Here is a 20,140-nt window from a genome sequence, read left to right as displayed (position 1 = left end):
TGCTAGGAGGGAAAAAAAACAAAAAAATTTTTTCATAATTTGGGCATCAATAATTACTTTAAAAACTCATATGAAAAACAAATAAGTATAAAACTAATGTTTTTATCAATAAATTTTATTTAGCGAAATTAATTAGCTGATAAATTGACTTTATACATTTTCTAGGAAGAGAAGAAGTGAACAAAATTAAAACTATCCACTTCTGCTACAGGCGGCACCAGATGTAAACAAAAAATTTTCGGTGAGAATTTTCCTTAGTTTTTCCATTTACCACGTGATGAACTGTATGTTATACTTTTTCTCAGTGAAATCAAAACGTTATTCAGTTTGAAATGTATTGCATCATTTGTTTCGTATAGGGGACTTGTTGTTATGGGTCATCGCTCTTCAAAGGTGATGTCCATTTAGTCCAAGTTGATTTATCTCAACTCGAATTTCCAGTTCGTTTTTAGACTTCACTGAAATGAAGATTTTCAAGCTGAAGCATGCTTAACTGTCCCCCTTCATAGGATTCTAAAATAACTTTATAACCAGTACTCTGGCTTGATTAGTTATTAATTCAATTATAGTTATGATTAGTGCCACGATAAATTAGATTGGTGTCTGCCAAGTTAATTGAAATTCAATTCACCATTAGTTCTCCAAAATTTGTAGAGCTTATACAAACACAAAGGTTACTACAGTTAAGTTGCCTATAAAGTTTCAGCCACCTCGTTGGGCAATTTGCCTGTTGTGGCGTTGTATTTGTATTTGTATAAAAAAATATGGATATTAAATATAACCAAAATACGGCAACCCAATATAAAGCATATACGGGGTGATTATAAAAAAAAGATTCTGCCCTCTGTTCTAAACATGTTTCCGTATAGATTCCAGCGTGTCCAGATGTTGGAAACGGGAGACTATCAATTACGGCTGGATTTTGCGAATCAATTCCTTATCCTGTACGATGAAGATAGCAGCTGGCCTTTACGCATTCTGTGGACAGATGAGGCACATTTCTCGTTAACTGATAACGTGAATTCGAAAAATTGTGTGCACTGGGCAGACAATAATCCACATGATGTGCTTGCACGCCCATTACACGAGGAAAAAGTGACTGTGTGGTGTGGTATAACGAGTACGTTCATCCTCGACCCTTACTTTTTTGAAGAGGTTACTGCCGGTGATCTGCAAACATGTACAGTAACGAGTGTACGCTATCTGGACATGTTAACTCGTTACGCGATTCCCGCATTGCAATGGCAAAAGGCTCTATCTGAAGTTGTGTGGATGCAAGATGGCGCTCCTCCACATGTAGGGTCTTCAGTCAAATGTGTCTTAAGTCAACAGTTTGGTGACAGAGTTATCTCCCATCATTTCCCGTTTCCGTGGTCACCAAGGTCTCCTGATCTCACACCAATGGATTTCTGGCTGTGGGGAGATATCTGAAATCCAAAGTGTATCAGTTTTGTCCGCAAACTGCATCTGATTTGAAAGATGCCATCAGAACTGCGATTCAAGAGATTCCTATTGCCATGGTACGTGCTGCAGTGCTATCCACCATCTGCCGCATGCAAAGTGTCATCGTGTGTGAAGGAGGTCATGTGGAAAATTTGTGAAACACAATAAAATGCTTTATTTTATGTTGCTTCTCTATCCTTATTGGTTGTCCTCAATTTTAGCCTATCTACCGCGGTGATTTTCATGCTACAGTTGCCGTTCAAATGCTATTTAGGGTTTTTCACAATGGAGATCACATTTTCCAATACAAAAAACTTGTGTGCCATTTGATATTTTCGAAATTTTCTCAGTGTAACTGTTAGAGTGACACTGTTGTTTTCCATATCATTCTTGAGCACATACATCAAAATACCGTATGCCAAAATTTCATTCAGTTTCTGTGAATGGTATGAAAGGGGCCCATATGTCGAGATAGTTTTTTTATAATCACCCCGTATTACAAAAGTAAAACTAATAATTAATACTATATAATACGGGGCGTTTCAAAAGAATCACCTGATTTGAAATACGTATGTTACGAAAAAGTATTGAACATAGACACTTAAGATTAATTTTATATTGCATTGCTAATCATAAAGTTTTTTTACAAACCAAATTAAAGGTGTTCAATATGTCCACCTTGGGAATGCATGGCATATGTCTATACAGTAGTCAAATTCGTCCCAAACTTTTACAAGCATGTTTGCATCCACTGTGAGGGGATTTCTATGGGTTACATGCGAAACTCTGCCAGATGCACTCCACATTTTCGTCTGACACGGGGGGACGGCCAGGGGATTTCCCTTTACAACACAGACAACCCGTGTCTTGGAATTGTTTATACCATTGCCTAATGTTCTGAGTGGTAGGAAGTTCAACACTAGGGTATTGTCGATGAAAAATATGATGAACAGTTGTTATGGACTTGCACTTTGTGAAACGTAAGAACACAAAACAATTTCTGTCGGACAGTCACCATCTTGACAAACACTGAAGTGATGGCCGAAGGAAGAAAGTTGGCACTACCTGTCAGCAACTGTGTGAAACTTGAGATTACCTTGAGACCTCTTTCTACCTATACACTATTCAATCAAAACAGATTAAAAACTGAATAGTTATGATTTTTTTAAATCGAATGATTCTTTTTTAAACATCCTGTACATTTCCTGCCATAAATAAGATTATGGTTGTCTTAATCTAAGCATGGATATCTTCTCAATTTATCCCGACTATGTTTATTGTACTTCTATTTAAACGTGTCAATTGTGTTAGAATTCACAACCCTTGAGGTAAGCTCTTTCATTTGCTAACAACCATATTAGAGAAAAACTCCCTGCCACACCACATCCTGGAATTGCCCCTTACTAACCGATACTAGTGTCTCCTTGTCAAAGCAGTTGATTGACGGCGTAGGCCTATTTATAACTCATGGTCCAACCTATCCATCCCGTTGAAAGTTTTAAGCACTTTGATCATATGACACCTGCTTTCCTCTAATGTAAACATATTCAAGAAATGGTCTTTCTTTATAGCTCAAGCCCTGTGTGCCAACAAGAGCACATGTAGCTCTTCTCTGTGCCCCCCCCCCCTCAACCAAGTCTATGTCCCTCTGTAGGTATGGTTTCCAAAACCATTGTTTTGGAAATAATTATCTAAATAAGCGTACTCCAGTTCACGACAAACTGCCTCACAAAGGCAGATCCCCCTATTGCTTAGATTCCCAACTAACGCCCCCATCAATACCTTGATCTAGTTTATCGATAAAAAGTGAAAAACTATGGGCCCAGGAATACTTCCTTGAGGAACTTCGCTCTTCACACCTGTCCAATCAGAAAATTCCCCATATAATTTCTCACATTATCTTTTGTTTTTCACTTGCTAAAAATTCACATGTTAATGTAAGCTAATTCTCTATAAAGTGTTGGTGTGTTAAAAAAGAAAACAAAATAGTGATTTTGAATTGAACTAGTTTGAAACCAAAATGTTTGAAGGTTTCTAAATATGGTTTTACATAGCATGCCTATATTTTATCTGTAGCGTAGACGCCCATTTCTCAGCAATACCCAATTCGCATTACTAAATCACAATTTCAAAATAAAATTAGCTTTTTTTTCTAAAAAATTCCACAAATTAAGCATTTTCTCAAAAATGCTAAGACTATAGTATTCTTTCTTATAGAATACAAGATTCAAGATGAAGTCAAACTGATATTTGGAAGGCTTTCATATGAAAGGAACCAAGCACCATTAAATCAAAACTGAGAACCAGCTATTTCAAGTTTCCTTCGATTCAGTTATTTCTTTAGTTTGGTAGTTGGTTCATGTGCACACAGACGACATCACAGACTATATGTCACTTGGTTCTATTTTTAAAAAAAATCCCACCTCTATTTTTCAATAGTTCAGATGTCGGTATATCTCAAAAATGTTAAAAATGGCACTTGGTTCCTTTTATATAAAAGCCGTCCATTTGAATTTCTGGTTTTCCTGCAATACCAATTTTTATTTTTGTGTTACATAGTGATAAAAATTATTTGTTACATTTCAATGTCTAACATGATGTAATTATCTTTTCATGAAATTATGTATCAGAAGATATCAAAGATGAGTGACAGAGAATTTACTAATAAATATCCAGATTATGATGGTACTACTCGGCTTTATGATAAAGAAACTGGGGAAGTATGTAACATTTTTTCTTCTGGATATTCATGTTATTTGTAGTGAATGTAGTGAATTTTGAATACATTTGGCAGAGAAAATATACTTCGGTTATTTAATAAATCCCATTAGTGCTATTAGTGTTTTATTAGTACTATTAGTACCCATTAGTACTATTATTAATTTTGAATTGAACTAGTTCGAAACCAAAATGTTTGAAGGTTTCTAAATATTGTTATAGGTGTTATAAGCCAAGGGCTCAAGTCTCTTTATTTCTCCCCCTAATAATTTATGAATGCACAATTGGCTGCAACCTTCCTGTGCATCTTTGAATTCCATATATACTCAGAAGCAGTGTTTGCCAATACATGTATGATTCGCATATCAAAATTCAGTTGCACTCAAAATTTCATTGAGGAGTGAAAATACTACTTCAGATTTTTAGGTAATTTTTTTTAATAGAGTTATTTCTCTGTTTCATAAACGAATACTCATCTCTTTAACAAAAAAACACCCCTTAAAATTTTAGGGAGAACTGAAATTACTCTTCACAATTATATTTTCGGATAACACCATTCAAAAGTAATCAAATTAAATAGTGCTGGTGGTATACAGAAGTTGTTCAGTGTCAACTCATGACAGACACGAAAATTACTGTGAGTGCTGCACACAGGAGCAGTGATAGCTGACCTCGTTATGTGTAAGATAAATGATTTACATGCATTTGATTGCGGGGAAATTGTCGGGCCCTACATATGATCACAACATCTCTGGCACTGTGCAGGCATTGACATTTTCACATGCCATGCCTATAATAAGTGCATCAATTCGGATGAAAAATCCCTTCCAGGGCCGACTGCCATGCTGCAACATACTGCTCAGCATGGGGTTGAGTGTGTTTAAATTGGTTACAGTTGATATACAAAGGTCACAGTGCAACAAATCACTTAAAAATTTAATGCTGGGGCATCAAAACATATAAGCAGCCACACCATCCAGAACCATTTCCTTTGCTATCGGGAGTGGAGGGTACATAGGCCATCGTCCCATGAGATATATCTCATGGAATGGATTATATATAAGGATGTTGTACAATTGAATTCCCCCCCATGTGGTTTTCTGCAATGCCACCTCTGTAGATTATACTTTTTTTTGTTTGAATGTGATATTAAACACACTTTGTATTTATCATCTGAACTGCCAACCTTTGTTTCACAGCTAAAAGCAGAATTTGCTGAGCCTCTGATTGAAAATTTCGAGAAGTTGCTGAGCGATCTTGAGAAAAGATTGGAAACTGAAATAGATTGGAATGATGTATCAGTCTATACAGGAGTTTCTGGTATTTATTATTCATGTGATAGTATGCAGTAGCACCAAAATTTTACAATTTCCTCTATATGACCTCTTTTTTTCTCTTTAAAATTTGTGCGTACATGTTTGTGATAATCTCAACTCTGATTTGAAAAATATAACTTTCTGTCTCATCTGATTTGTTAAATCAGGGCTGGCTGTTTTCCTCACACTACAGGTGAATTTGGTCCATTTCATCATAGTTAGAACAAGATCACCATTGATACACGAGCTTTTCTAAAACCATATTGTCTGTTAATTACATTATAAATCTTTCGTTTTTTATGAGCAGTCACATAAAAACTGGCTAACTAGTGGAAGAAAACTTTCTTAACTCTGTATGAGTAAATTTTCTTAGCAAAATTTATAATTTTTTTCAGAACCCAACAAAAAATGTGAAATCGATTGAATTGACACCATTCCATCGGGTCTAATTTCTCTCACATTTTTGATGAGAAACTGAAAAAAAAATGTCCTTAATTTTCTAATCATTGATGATTGGAGAAAAGTGGGTTTCATGTCTCAAGCAGAGGAGGAGGGGGTGAACACAGTCTGGGGCATGGTTTACTCAGGCTTTATAACATGACCACAGTACAAAGGGATGTATAAAAATGACATTGATTCAATAAAATAACCAGGGACATGGTCTTGGATGTGACATATATAATTCTAATGTATCAAGGTTCTTCTATATGTGCGGGAACTGAGGACTGATTTGGTTAGCAGTAATGCACACCATGTATTAGTTCTAACAAGTTTGTATTATTTATAAATATGCCTTTGAAAAATATCTGTAACAGAGTTTAGAATGAATGATAAAATTGCTAGGTGATTTATCTTTATCAGCTCAAATTTATCATGTCTATTTGTTACAGGGATTGCTCTTTTGTATCTACATTTGTCAGAGATGAAAGTGTTGGAAGGAAAACAAGATTTCATTGCTAAAGCTCGAACATACGCAGAACCTCTTTTTGCTCGTCTGAAAAAGAAACATTTTTCTTTTTTGTGTGGAGTACCTGGACCTCTTGCTGTTGGTGCTGCTATTCTTCTAAAATGTGGTTATGACCGAGAAGCTAGAAGCCTGGTTCAGAGGTATCTTTATCTTTTCAGATAAAATTACATATTTTAGTAAAGTGATACCAAAAATAAAATTCAGAATATTATAAATACACTAGTTTGTGGCCTGCAAACGGTTATTATTTCACATATCTGGCATGCGGGTAGTAATCATCTCTTGTGACCTGTCAATCTGGCACACAGATTGAGAAGGTTATTCACCCCTAGGTTACCTATACCATTTTCTGAAAAAGTAATTGTTGACTGCTGTGCTTTTTGGAAAGGTGCAGTGTTATAATTTAAAATAATTTCATTGCATTTTACCCCCCCCCCCCAAAAAAAAGAGAAAAAATGTGATTGCTGTGAAAAAATATTTTTTTCTTTGCTGAACATTCATCATTGTGTGTTTTGATCGCTTATGTCAGTCAATGTCAACAGAATTATAAATGGCACTGAACTGTATGGCTACTTTACCACACACCAACTCCAGTCATATATCGCCATATGGCAATTTCCAACCAGTGGAGTTAGGCAGGAAATGAAAGTGCCATCTATAGGTGGTCACCCTAGGCTCAATGGGTAAAGAACTTGGTCATAATGTTCTATGCCCAGATTTCAACTCATGGATCTTATCATAACTTTCATAGTGGAAGACGAGCACCTTACCACTGTGCTACTCAAGCACTGAACAGTATGACTGGGGGCACACCAGTTAGACTTGACAAGACAGCTCTAGACAAGTTTAGTCATTATTATTCACATTGATTTGTATGACACAACACTCACAGTTAGGCAGACAAATTTAACAATAAATTATGTTCTTGTATTTTGATTGAGAGAAGGGTGTTGCCGAATCGATTTCATTTCTGTTCTGTGATAACAATTTAGTTACAGAATTTTGGAAACAGATACAGCATTTCTCCAATAACTCATTTTTGTGGTGATGTTCCTGGGTGTGGCTTATTTTTAAAAAATAACATTAATCATATTGTAACAAACCCAAATGTAAATTTGAAAATAATTATTGTGCAATATTTACTGTTTGAAATAAGTTGTGTTTCAGGTTTGTTCATGTTTCATGTATGTTTGTCACATGATTTAAATCTAGAACTAAGAAACAAATTGGTTTATCAGTATTCAACTTTTTTTTTCATTTTCTCAAAAAATAGAATACATTTTTTTATGCATTATTTTTGACAATATTTTTACAATCTATGGTTTAGTTGACTTTTAATTCTTTTTCAGGCTTGAAAATCTTGACAGAGAAGTCTTGGCCACAAATTTCATTGATGAGCTGTTATATGGCCGTTCTGGTTTTTTGTTTTCTCTTCTGTTTATCAGAAAGCAGTTTGGAAAGGATCGTGTTCGGGACAAACTAACATGCCAAGTTAGTGCTTTCATATCATATATTCATGTCCAATGTCCAAAGCTTGGCTAGTGACTTAATTGCACAAACTTTGGCCATTAGCCACAACATATAGCCTACAAGGTGATTTAAAAATTTTCTATCAAATTTTAAGGGGAAGAGTAGAACTTAAAAAAATCAAACGTTTTTTGGTATGGGCCAATCAAAATGGCAAATGCAGTAGGGAGCGCTTTACAGTGAGTGTAAAAGTAAATACTTTTCTTGCACTTTTTATGGCAACATCCAAAATGATTGTCTATGAAATAATGTCCATGTCTCCCATTGAAATTTTTGAAGACCTAGTTGCAAGAATTTGTATAGCTGCCGCAGCAGCTGGGGGGGGGGGTGAGGAGAAAGACCATTATCCTCCAGGGTGTACACAAACTATTCTGTCAGTGATATAAAACATACATCAGAGTTGGCAATCACTTTTCTGAGGAATTACATGAAATGTGTAACTATTTTAGTTCATTTCCTTATGTTCAGTGTCATTAATATATTTGTACAATTTTTTGTGCTCACTGGAAAGCACTGTCTATTGCTTTTGCTGTTCTGATTGTAGCACATATTCTATGACAAAAGATGTTTATTTTTATATGATTTATGTCCCCATAGATATTGAACAAAAAAGTTTAATCACCCTTATTCATACAGTTCATAAAACATTTTTTGTGAATCCTGATTGTTTTCGGGTGCTTGTTCCTGAATGTTAATCATTCTGTTGATCTACATTTCATATAGTCTATGTATGTATCTTTTCTCCTGCAAGTTTGAATCTTTCAAACCAGTAAATGAAAGAAAGTGAATTCCAGTGAAAAATGAGCGACTTGTTATGCCATGCTACAATTATAGTTGACCTGATTTGTTAAACCTCTTTACACACAGACATTTGGCAATGAATTAGGATGATGTACAGTTGAAGTACCAGCAAAAAATCTGAAAAACTGATATTACTGCTTACTTATATGAAATGAAGGAAAAAAGAAAGAAAAAGGGCTGGTTTTCCATTCTTTTTCCCTCTCCCGGCCACCTTCCTCTATCCCAGTGATTCTCAAACTTTTATCACCTGCGGCTCCCTTCCTCAATTTATCTTTCATATACTGCTCTCCAGAATAGTTTAGCATTTATTTTCACTTAAAAGAACCACTTTAAAGCATAAATATTCACACAAATCAATATATCCAGCTCCTTGCGATGCCCCTGACAAAGGTTGGCAATGTCCCTAGGAGCCGCGATGCACACTCAAAGTGTTTGTCACATGTCTCTTTGCAAGACTGCTCTATCCCTTTGAGACCAGATCTTTCATTTTTTTGGAATTTTCAATATGTTTTTGAATTTTTGATACTCAAAAAATCTTTTTTTATATTTTTTCTTTTTATGAAGAAATAATTCACTTTGTTCAATTTTTTTTAGCTAAGATGATGCAATGAATATTGATTTTCATATAGAATTTTTTGTCATAAATCACATTTTTCATGGAGGCACTTTCTCCTGAAAACTATCTCAAAAAACCCTAAGAGTTCAACCTTAAGTGCTACCCTCGGATGAAAGTCCCCAAACTTTATATTCATATTTTAAACTCAAAACACACAATTCTTTTTGTCAGAGCTTAACGCCGTGAGGTTGGGAAAAAAATTACCGTGAGAAATAGCAACCCACACATTTGTACATGCAGGATCTGAAAAGGCTATATATGTGATACTATATATAGTGATCTTTCACTTCATACCCTCTCACCTATAGTTTCTCTCAGTTATAAGACTATTTTTTGCTCTACCGGTCAAAGATACAGCATAGTAATGCCATTCACCTATTCACTCATGCACCTTTTTTCCCTTGTTCTTTTGCATTGATGCATCAGTGAGAGATCATTGATGCTGTTGTATTATGATCATTGTATTTATTTGTTACTCACAAAATTGTAGTGAGAGGGAAAGAATATTGTGGTAAAGGGGGAAAAACAGTTCTAGTTTACAGGGATACCAATGAAGTCTTGAAAATGTGGGAAGAGAGAGAGAGAACTCTTATGTGTTTCTTTCATCTACTCGAAAACAAATATCACCCCTGTTTGTAACAGAGCTTAAGTGAATCTGGTAAGTATGTGTTCATAGTACAGTTGAACCTCATTGACACAAAGTTGGAAACAAAACACAAAATCTTTTGTACTAAAGTTTGAATAAACTGATAAAAAATATATTTGATTATATCCTATGTGAAAAATATTCATTTCATATTTAGTGGCTTCATCTTACAACAAGATTCAAATTATCATTTATATGAAACTTTTCTACTGTGATATACAAAAATATATGTGAATCACTCATTTGTTATTTATTTTATTTATAAACTTTTTTTTTAATTCTGAACTCAGGGTTTCAATTTGTCTTCTTTTGATTTTCATGATAGATTGTTGCAGCTATTTTGAAGTCTGGTAAATATGGAGCCAAGAAATTTGCTAACACATTGGACTTACCGTTGTATTATGAATGGCATGATAAAGCATACGTTGGTGCTGCTCATGGATTTATTGGGATCTTATACATGCTATTGCAAGTATGTATGTCAAAGAACAGTTTTTTAAATTTGTTGAATGTTTCAAATGCATGTCTTTTTTTGAATATATATATATATTATAATGTTCTCTTAATGTTCTCGCAAGAATAATGAAAAAACTTTTCTCCACTGCTCATCAGAAATTCCCCTTGTCAATAAGAAATCAATACTTATTTGACAGATTCATATTATAGACACTCTCATACTTTATTTCATACGCTTATTTTACATCTTTGTCATATTATGAGATTACTGAAAAATTTTTTGTACTGAAACAGTGTAAATAATGTATACTAAGTCTTATTTTTACAGCGTTACATCAGTTTTTAGCTAATTTTTAAGCTGATTTTACAAATATAGTTTTCCATTATGAACACACAATTGAACAACATTGATTAAAAGTAGGGGAAAACCCAGGAAAACTGAAAATAAATTCTTGTTTTCGCTGTGAAACACCATTTCTTCACAGTTTAGGTCAATGTGACCCACTCCGCGGATCTAAGGTATGCCGAAAGTGCCACAGTTCCAGTTTTAATTCCATACATTTTAATTCCCAATGTAAACAGAGTTTGATAGTAGTCTTATTTTATGTAATACTCTTTCGATACTCACCAAAAGCACACATTTAGTAGAAAAGAGCTAAGAGGTGGCCTGTTAATGAATATTGTGCTGATATTTTCCTGAAGCAATGCATTTACTTCTGTTCATATGATGCATCATGCATTAAGAGGATTAGATAACAGTTAGCTCTTATAAATTATTATGAAATTTTCCACATTTAATTGGATTTATACTTAACTGGAATACTCACATTACTTCTCTCAGAAGATCTGTTCTCGCATTTTCAGCATAACTTTTCACTTGTGTGAGTATTAAGGGTTTAATATACTTTCTTTTATTTAATTTTTATTAAGGCAAAAAACTTTTTGCTTCCTGGTGAATTGGATGAGCTGGTGAAACCATCTATTGATGCTGTTATGACACTTCAATTTCCGTCTGGAAATTTTCCATCATCACTGGGAAATAATGCAGATAAACTCATTCATTGGTGCCATGGAGCTCCTGGAGCAATTCATCTTTTTATACTCGCTTATCAGGTAATTAAGGAATTAGAAACTCGGACCACTTATTTACATTGTTCCAAACAAATAATATTTTTATTCATTTTAACGCAAAATTTCCATATTTTGTGTGTGAAATTTTAAAACAATTTTCATTTTATGCAAAAATTGCCGTCTTTTTAAATAATGAAAACATGAATTTATGAATTCACTGTTTGGTATCATCACCTTATGATTAGAAAGAAATTATATTTTATTCATTGGAAAAGTTCTTTAAAATGTGTTGTCAAAAAACTGATCGCAATTGTGTGTTAAATTTAATGTTATTTCAATTGCAGCCATTTTTATAAATTATTATGTATTAAAAAAATATATTTTTAACAAATTGTGTTTGAATTAATTCTTTAGGTCTTTTCTGATGGAAAATACTTGGCTGCAGCAAAGAAATGCAGTGATGCGATTTGGAAGAGAGGCCTTTTGCGTAAAGGTTATGGAATTTGCCATGGTGTTGCTGGTAATGGTTATGCCCACTTGAGGCTTTTTCAAGTTACAAAAGAAGAAGTATACTTGCACAGGGCTTTGAAGGTATACTTGCAGTTTCCTCGCATCAAGCATGAACGTTTTGTAATTTTCAGTATTGAGGTATAAAGTTTTAACAGTGGCAACTGAACTGCAAATGAGGTGCACTTCAATTTTAAAACAATAAGAAAAACAGTATCGTGAGATTCCCAAGATCAATACCAACTATATTTTCTGTAAAAAAATAATAATTGACAAACGGATTATGACTATCAACTTAATATAAATATATTTTCAACACCTAGCTTTCATAAACATTAGTTGAATCAATTGTTTTTTGTTTTTAACCTTAAAAATACTCTATTGTATCTAAACATTAAAAAGTAGTTTCTTCTACAGCAATAAAATGACTTTTCTTGACCAGGTACTTTCTTCTAAACTAAGCATTTCTTTTCAGCAGAAAAATATAAATTATGCAAAAATTTGCTGTTCTTTTCTGAGAGTTCATAATATATCATCAGGGCTCGGCACGGGTCACTTTTTTCACTAAAAGTCACTTTTTTAGAAACTGGTCACTTTTATTACGTATTTTCAGGCCCAGGTCACTTTTTCCACTTTTTTAGCAAAAAAACCTCGGTCTCGCGCGCTTTTCTGCTGTCAGTGTTTTTCTTTTCTTCAAGGAGGAACTTTACCTGTTCAATATCGCTAATTTTCTCCCTCCCTTCATTGAACTACTATCGAAGGCATCTTATCTTCCCGGGAGTAAGACGCCTTCATATACCTATCGTGTATTAAGGAGTTCTACCCGGGAGCATACCGTGTGACGTCAGCATAACTTGATTTCAAGGCGCTTGGAAAAAGAAAGCTCCTTGGTTAAAGAATCGTCATTTTATGGAAAAGCCGATCGGAAAAAAAAAAATAGCATAAAAGGCGTACTTACAACAAAAAATTCCCCCCCCCCCATACTACCATTCTTTCTTATTTCCCCACGTGCTCACTCGTTCTTTTATTTACATCTTATTTTAAAATTGATCCTTTATTTTATTTGTTTTAAAAAATTTTAGTCCTAAGGGCCGAATTCCTTTCTTGGAGCATCGAGCAAGTTACATTTGTTGTTTGTTCTATCGTTACTTTTGTTAATTTTTTTAAATGTTATTTGAAATGACGATTAGAGAGCCCGTGCAGAAGCTAACTTACGCGCAGCGGGAGAATACCAAAGCGCGTATTAAAGACGCGTATTATTAATACGTATTAAGCGTATTAATACGCTTTGGAGAATACTCTTGTAGCTGGCCAAGGTTAAAGAAGCTCGCATGTATTTTGAATTTACTTACAATAAAAAAAAAATCATCCGATTGAAAATCGCGATCTATCGACAAATAAAATTCGTACTATTTTTCTAACTGGATTTAAATCTGAGCAAGAAACCGTACCCCCAAATTTGATCGAAAGGAGAACTATTTATGAAAAGATCACAGAATCCTGCAATTCAACATTTAGTTTAACACAAGGGTTTCCAAATCAGATGAAAATTTGTCATCAGGCTGATAAAAACTCAGTTAACGTGCATGGGAGCCGTAACTAGAGGCGGATTTAACGATGGGCACACACCGAGCGCGCCTTTGGCCCCTACTTCCCATTTTTTTCCTAATTTAAAGGGCCTAATATTAATTTTTTTTATTCCCGGGCCGTAACTTAATTTAGAGCATCTTCACGATACTGATTGTTACTTAATATTGTTGGATTGTTTTCCTTTTTTTTTCTCTCCATGCACGTGCGGGAACCGGTTGTTCCGACGCTGTATGCAAATCGGCGGCGGCGTACTCTCACGGGAGCACGGATATATAGACTGGTTTTTTCTTTATAGGTGAGATGTCTGTTTTTTCCGCATGGATGTATGTCGGGATTCGATTTGTTTCTCCCTTTTGATTGCCGGCCGTATTTTTGATGAACGAAAATGATCTTGTTTTTTGTTTTTGCAACTTTTACGGAAAAAGAGTTCAAAATGAACTTCTGATCATTGTTTTTCTTCAGCTCAGTCGGTGCGCTCTGCCCCCCAACAAATATCGACATCTTGCGCGCCATTCTTGATGTGTAAAAAAATCTTATTTTTAGACCTCGGAAGTTATTAAAACGTTTGTCTCGAGTCTGTTATGACCGCAATAGGAGAGGGCGGGGGTCTGGTTCCACGGGTGTTGAACGAGGAAAGGTGCCGAGTTTACTCATTTTCTGTTAAAAAGAGTGGATACCGGCCCCGAGCGATAGTAAATTTTCGTTCGTACTTGCGACCCGGATTGCTACATACCGTGATCAGATCCAAAAGCGGGGGGGGGGAGAAAACAATGCCTTGGACGGCGTTTTTGATGGAATGGTATATTTAAGAAAAGGCAATAAAAATTCCTTTGCAAAATTATCGAATTTCACAGTCAAGGGGCAGTAAAATTACGTTTCCCCTCCATAAAAAACAATTGTATTACGGCCATGGTAAATCGGGTGTCCCGGATGGGGACGAATTCACTATTTTTGTTCGTTGAAAGTTACGGGAGGAGTCAGCGCTAACGTGGCGACTTGTTTTCGCGCTAAAATAGGTAGCCCTGACAGCAGCATCCATAAACTCTGTATCAACCGCATTTATAAACCCCGTATGTTGTTGATTCAATTTTTGTGTTCATTTCATCCTAATTTTCCGTATTTCCCGATATATTTCTATCGATTTTCGCATATTAGGTTAATTCATATTATAAATTATATATTTTTTTGTAATTTTTTATGTGCCCTTCGTCAGCCATCTTGAATTGACTACCGCAAAACGGCGATTCCTTGGCTCGAAAAAAAGTCGCCACGTTGGTGCTTACAAGGTTCATGGGAAATTTACCGGGCAAGGCCGCTGAGTCTCTTTTTCTGTTAAAAATTACGGGGGGAAGGCCAAAATTATACTTTTTCCAGGGGTAGGAACACTGCGCCAAAATTAACATCTTGCGCCATCCTGCTCCAATAGTGGTTTCGTATTTTTCTGCGCCAAATAGCTAATTTTGCTTCGTATGCCCAGAATTTCTTAAAGGTCGCCAAAAATTTTTTGTTCCTGCTTACCGTGAAACGATTCTTTCTAAGAGCGTGTTTTATATATATTCCACTGTACGCCTTATTTAAACTATCGGCCTTTCCATCGTGAAACCGCGATAATATCCGTGATTGTGCAACTGAAGATAGTTTGCAATAGTCTTTCAGCTTTAAAGTGCGCCGCTGTGGTGGTCGAGTGGTCATAATGACGGACTCGTGTCGCGGGGACCCGGGTTCGAGCCCCATCGTCACCACAGTGGTGGTCGGCTGAAGTGGGTTTTCTGTGGTTCCCAACTTCAAGGCGCAAATGCAAGCCGATCTCTCCGTTAAAAAGTCTCGCCACAGAGAGCGACAGTCCTACAAACAGTATAAATATTCAGTCATTACACTACACTCACTTCACTTCTGAGATATAGATGGCAGCACTAAAAAATCATACACAACACTAAATACGCACTCAGACTGTTAGGTACACATACTTACACTTCCGGCACAACTCACTAGGTAGTAAATTGCCCATGGCGATAGACCTGAGTTGTGCTCGGCTTCAAAAAAAAAAAAAAAAGCTTTAAAGTGCAAATGCGAGTCAGTTGCCGTTTAAAAAAAAGTCGCCACTGGAAGCAGCAGAAATTACGAATGTTAATTTAGAAACTGCCGAATAACGAGTGTCAGATCACCAATCTCGCCAAATAATAAGTACTTAATCGCCAAAGGTCGTGTTGATTCTTCCGAAATTCTCCCCCCTTTTGCAACAATTTCTTTCCGAGTATAAAAAAGTTATAGAAAATTTTTTGCTCATTTGAAGTGCTGCTGTTCAAGACAGCAAATAGTGCCCTCAGTAAGCAAAAATCATCTTAAATAGACTGGTGTGAAAAATTTTATGACAGCCTCTCTTTCAAACGATGTGTCAAAAGCCTGAAACACCAAAAACAAGCTGATGAAAAGATTTTTGATAACAAAAGACAGTGCAGTTTTATTTTGAAAAGGGAGGAGGGTTAACGAAAATATTCTTGTTAATTTCCCTGCTCCAATAAATATCTGCTGAATTTGCTGCTCCAAAACTGCTCAGAATCCTGAATTTTGCTGCTCCGAAATGGACTTTGTCACTTCCCACCCCTGTGTTTCTGGGTAAAGGAGTAAATGTGTTTTTTTTGCAGGGGTGTATGCATGGCCCCCACATCCTGAAGCAGGGCCCCTAGGCTGGGATCTTTTACGGGCCCCCTGACCAGACTTTCACGGGGCCCCCCTTTATGATGAATTTATAGCGTGAAAAAACAAAAAAATTATTAAAATCCTCCCGGGCCCCAGGGCTGGAGCCTTGTCAGCCCACCCTTTGTGGGGGCCATGGGTGTATGTTGTGTGTAAAAAAAGGGAAAATATATATTTTTACAAATTTCAAAACTGGTTTATTTTTTCCCTCACCCAAGGACAGTATTATTTTGGTGCCCCCGCCTGTAAAATAGTACTCGCCCACTTTTCCCAGTCCAGCCATAGGTGGAGATAGACTTGAAGGTCTTAGGGGTGTGGCACGATGACAATTGATATACATCATATACATGTATACATCAGTAGGCTCTGCCATTGACGCTGGGGGGGGGGTGGATTGCCCCTCCCTCAACATATAATAATTAAAATAATTTAGTTAATTTAATAATTTGAATACTTTATTCAATTTAATAATTTAAATGATTTATAATTCAGTAATTTAAGTAATTTTTTAATTTAATAATTTAAAATGTTAAAAATTTAATTTTATGGTTTTTAATCATTAAGTAAATTTCTTAAAATTTGTTGGAACATATTATACAAACCTAGGTATGTAAATCAAATTTGTACTAGTTAAAAAAAGTTTGAGTACATTTTGTATACTGTCATTCATAGCATAACATGAATGAAAAATCCACTGGAATGTAGATGGGACAAATTCTCTCATCAAATTTTGTGTTATTTCATTTTTTTCCCTTCTTTGAATGTGAAAAATTTTTCCCGCTTTGAAGTTTTTCCTGCTTAAATTGATTTTAAGATGGGTTGTGCAAAGCAACATGGGGGAAGGCATTGCTGCTGTTACTTAAAAGGGATGTAATATAGTTATTCTCTCACTCATAGTTGTTGATAAATTTGATAAGTTATTCAAAACTTTTCTGGTTAGCAGAATGCGTTTGAGTTTGATTTAATTATTTCTATCTATTATGTAAAAAAAGCAATTTCAATGAGTTCTATTGAAATGCAAAGTTAAAACTAAATTCAATTTCAATTCATTCAATTTGGTAATAAAAATTCATTGTCCATTTGGTCTCTCTCTCTAAAAAATTTTGGTCACTATTTGGTCACTTTTAAACATTTCGGTCACTATTTGGTCACTTTTTCAAACATTTTGGTCACTATTTTCACTAATTTTGAGGCCATGATCCGTGCTGACCCCTGTATCATCCCCTTACCTGATAAAAACTATGCGTAGTGAAACCTGTCTAAGATGGACACTTTGTCCTCTGGCCTTCCGTTTCACACATACTCCATTGTATTTACTTATTAAAACTGCAGTTTGAAATGAAAGATTATCATGAATGATTCTGAATGAAAATTTTTTAGTAGGAGTTGTATTCTTCCCTTTTTAATTAATATGTATTATGCTACTTGCAAAAAGTTCATGTAAAAATAATGTATTTTTTTCTTCCAGTTTGCAGAATGGTGTTTTGATTATGGGAAACATGAATGTCGAATTCCTGATCGTCCTCTCTCACTGTTTGAAGGCATGTTTTACTTTCTCTTCTTCAATATATTTATTTTTAAAAATTGCAATTTCTTTCAGTGAAGATTTACTAGGCTCCAATACTTGCAAATTCAAAGACTTTGTAATACAGACTTTGTAAGACCTGATCTTTTCCATTGCATGTGTGTGAGAGAGAAATGAGCTGACTATATCACATAGCACTGAGTATGCCCACTTTACATTTTCTTTCATTATAGCTCATGAATCCGAATGCGTAGCATACACAGTGTAAAATTAAAAAGATATCCGGTTTTTCATCTCATAATTGAGAAGTTGTTTTTCTCAGCCGTTGGGCTCAACTTTTTTTTAGTGCTTCTCAGTGTTTTATTAAAGTTACTTTGGAATTTTGGGCAATTCCTGGAATGAGTTAAACAGTTTTCCATAGAAACCAATGGGAAATTATATTTAGGCTAACAAATGTGGTTCTGGAACAAATTATCTTCATTAGTCAAGGCAGGGCCAGATTAACCATTAAGCAAAATAAGCATGTGCTAAGGGCATCAGGAAAAAGAGGCACCACAAAAAATGATCAAACTGTATAATTGTTAACTGTACAATTCCCCCTCCCCCCATTATCAACCATCTGGTAGAAAATCCCAAAATTTTAAGAGCACTTGATTGCACAGTTGAAGATTCTCATCGAAAGATTGACCAGGGCCCCACAACCAAGGGAGGGTAAGGGGTGTAGTACTCCGAGTGCTGGACCAGGAAGGGTGCTGAGTTTACTCCATTTCTGTTAAAAATTACAGGGAAGAGATGCCAAAATAGATACAGACCACCGAGCGACAAAGTAAGTTTTTGTTTTTAGTCGCTGCACTGAAAATGACACAAAAGCAGAGAAACTAAGTCAGTTGTGAACAAGAACTTATATTAATGCTGAGTTCTTATACATTCAAAAAATATCTATATGATGTCTCTCATTATATTCTGCCTTGTTATAACGCACAATTTGATATATCATTATTTTAATGTAATCACTGTTAAAAATTTAACTAACCTTAGAATCTACATAGTCTGCAGCTATATATCAAGCTTTAAGTATCACACTTTTTCCTTTGTCTCCTGACATACATGATATAAGGAAGGGGGGTTACTATATTTTCAAAGGTAAACTTTGCATGATAACAAAGTTTTTCTTCCATTTTTATTTTTGTTTCACCATTATTTCTGTATGTTGGAGGTAAAGGCACACCATGTCACAAAAGGAAAATTTTTTAGGAGAGCTTTTTAAAGTTTTAGTTAAACTTTAGAGAGTTTAGGTTAAAGTTTTTTGTTAATATATCTATCTGTGGAGCTTGCTTGTTTTATAAAGTCACACACACAATATCTCTGTTATATTTATTGAATAGAACTTAGTGTCGTGTATCCATGTGTAGTGTAACAAAAGAACTGCAAAATTAATAGTGTTATCCTAATATTGACTAAAATGGATATAGGTGACCTCTGACATTATAGATTTATGTTGGAATTCACAGAATTGAAAATTTATAGCGGTTTTAATTTTCACTTTTGCTTTATTAGGCAGTTTTTTTTAGCTAATCTAGACACATTATTTAACACAAAGGACTAACATAAATTTTCTTTGGAACTTGTTCAGGACTTGCTGGCACCGTTTATTTCTTGTCGGATCTGCTTGAACCTATGAACTCGGCATTTCCCGCTTTCCAGTTGCATAACACTCCTCTGAGTAGAGATGAGGAAGAAGTAATATTACCTGAAATCAGACCCAAGGACTCGCAGCTTGATGAAACACCCAAAGAAGAACACCCTCCTCAAGAATAAATCAATGCTTTGATTGTGTTTTTTTTATTTACCTTGAATCAGTCATATTCTTGTTTCTCTCATAAAGTGTCTCTTTGCTTATCGTTCCGCTTAACTGTATGTATATAAGAAGAATAAATGGTTTACAGTACTTATTGCCGATGGTCTTAAAATTGAAAAATGTGGGGAAAATCTTATAATTGTTTTTGTCTTAAAAATCTGTTTTAACTGAAATTATTTTTTAATGAAACATTTAATGTAACTTTAGGGCATAGCATGTGTGTGTATTTCTTCAAAGTTTGAGAACGTCTAAAAGGTGGTTAGATTTATGGCATCTTTCCACTTCAATATCATAGTCACTTTATAGCCTTTTCACTTCAATCTTTTTTGTGATATTTGATATTTTAATATGCAGATTGATAAAACATAAATTTACTTATTTGCAGAGCTGCCCTTAGGGGTA

General features: G+C 35.1%; 1 protein-coding gene across 4 annotated transcripts; it reads left to right on the top strand.

The window, feature by feature from the left end:
- Nucleotides 1-165: 165 nt before the first annotated feature.
- LOC149078923 (glutathione S-transferase LANCL1-like) lies at nt 166-19,832 on the top strand. 4 transcript variants are annotated; one of them, XM_089241137.1, is made up of 10 exons: nt 166-241; nt 4,074-4,163; nt 5,361-5,481; nt 6,368-6,584; nt 7,794-7,935; nt 10,360-10,506; nt 11,421-11,603; nt 11,976-12,152; nt 17,824-17,896; nt 19,514-19,832. In XM_089241137.1, exons 2-10 carry the CDS (start codon nt 4,086-4,088, stop codon nt 19,696-19,698), a joined length of 1,323 nt encoding a protein of 440 aa, XP_089097263.1. In that variant the 5' UTR covers nt 166-241; nt 4,074-4,085; the 3' UTR covers nt 19,699-19,832. The 4 variants fall into 4 exon arrangements, with proteins under 4 accessions (XP_089097263.1, XP_089097264.1, XP_089097261.1 ...); XM_089241138.1 differs by having other exon boundaries at nt 207-241; nt 4,077-4,163; XM_089241135.1 differs by having other exon boundaries at nt 226-393.
- Nucleotides 19,833-20,140: the final 308 nt, after the last annotated feature.

Source organism: Pholcus phalangioides, unplaced genomic scaffold, assembly GCF_987345545.1.
Source record: "Pholcus phalangioides strain wild (caught in Gottingen) unplaced genomic scaffold, Ppha-v1.0 ptg000013l_1, whole genome shotgun sequence".
NCBI classification, from domain to species: Eukaryota; Metazoa; Arthropoda; class Arachnida; order Araneae; family Pholcidae; genus Pholcus; species Pholcus phalangioides.
This window is presented reverse-complemented; position numbering and strand designations above follow the sequence as displayed.

Excerpts from the sequence above, each read along its gene's own strand:
- LOC149078923 (XM_089241135.1), top strand. The coding sequence starts at position 373 with ATGGGTCATCGCTCTTCAAAG. Across the intron at positions 4,164-5,360 it reads ATGATAAAGAAACTGGGGAA|CTAAAAGCAGAATTTGCTGA; the intron begins GTATGTAACATT and ends TTTGTTTCACAG. Across the intron at positions 10,507-11,420 it reads TCTTATACATGCTATTGCAA|GCAAAAAACTTTTTGCTTCC; the intron begins GTATGTATGTCA and ends ATTTTTATTAAG.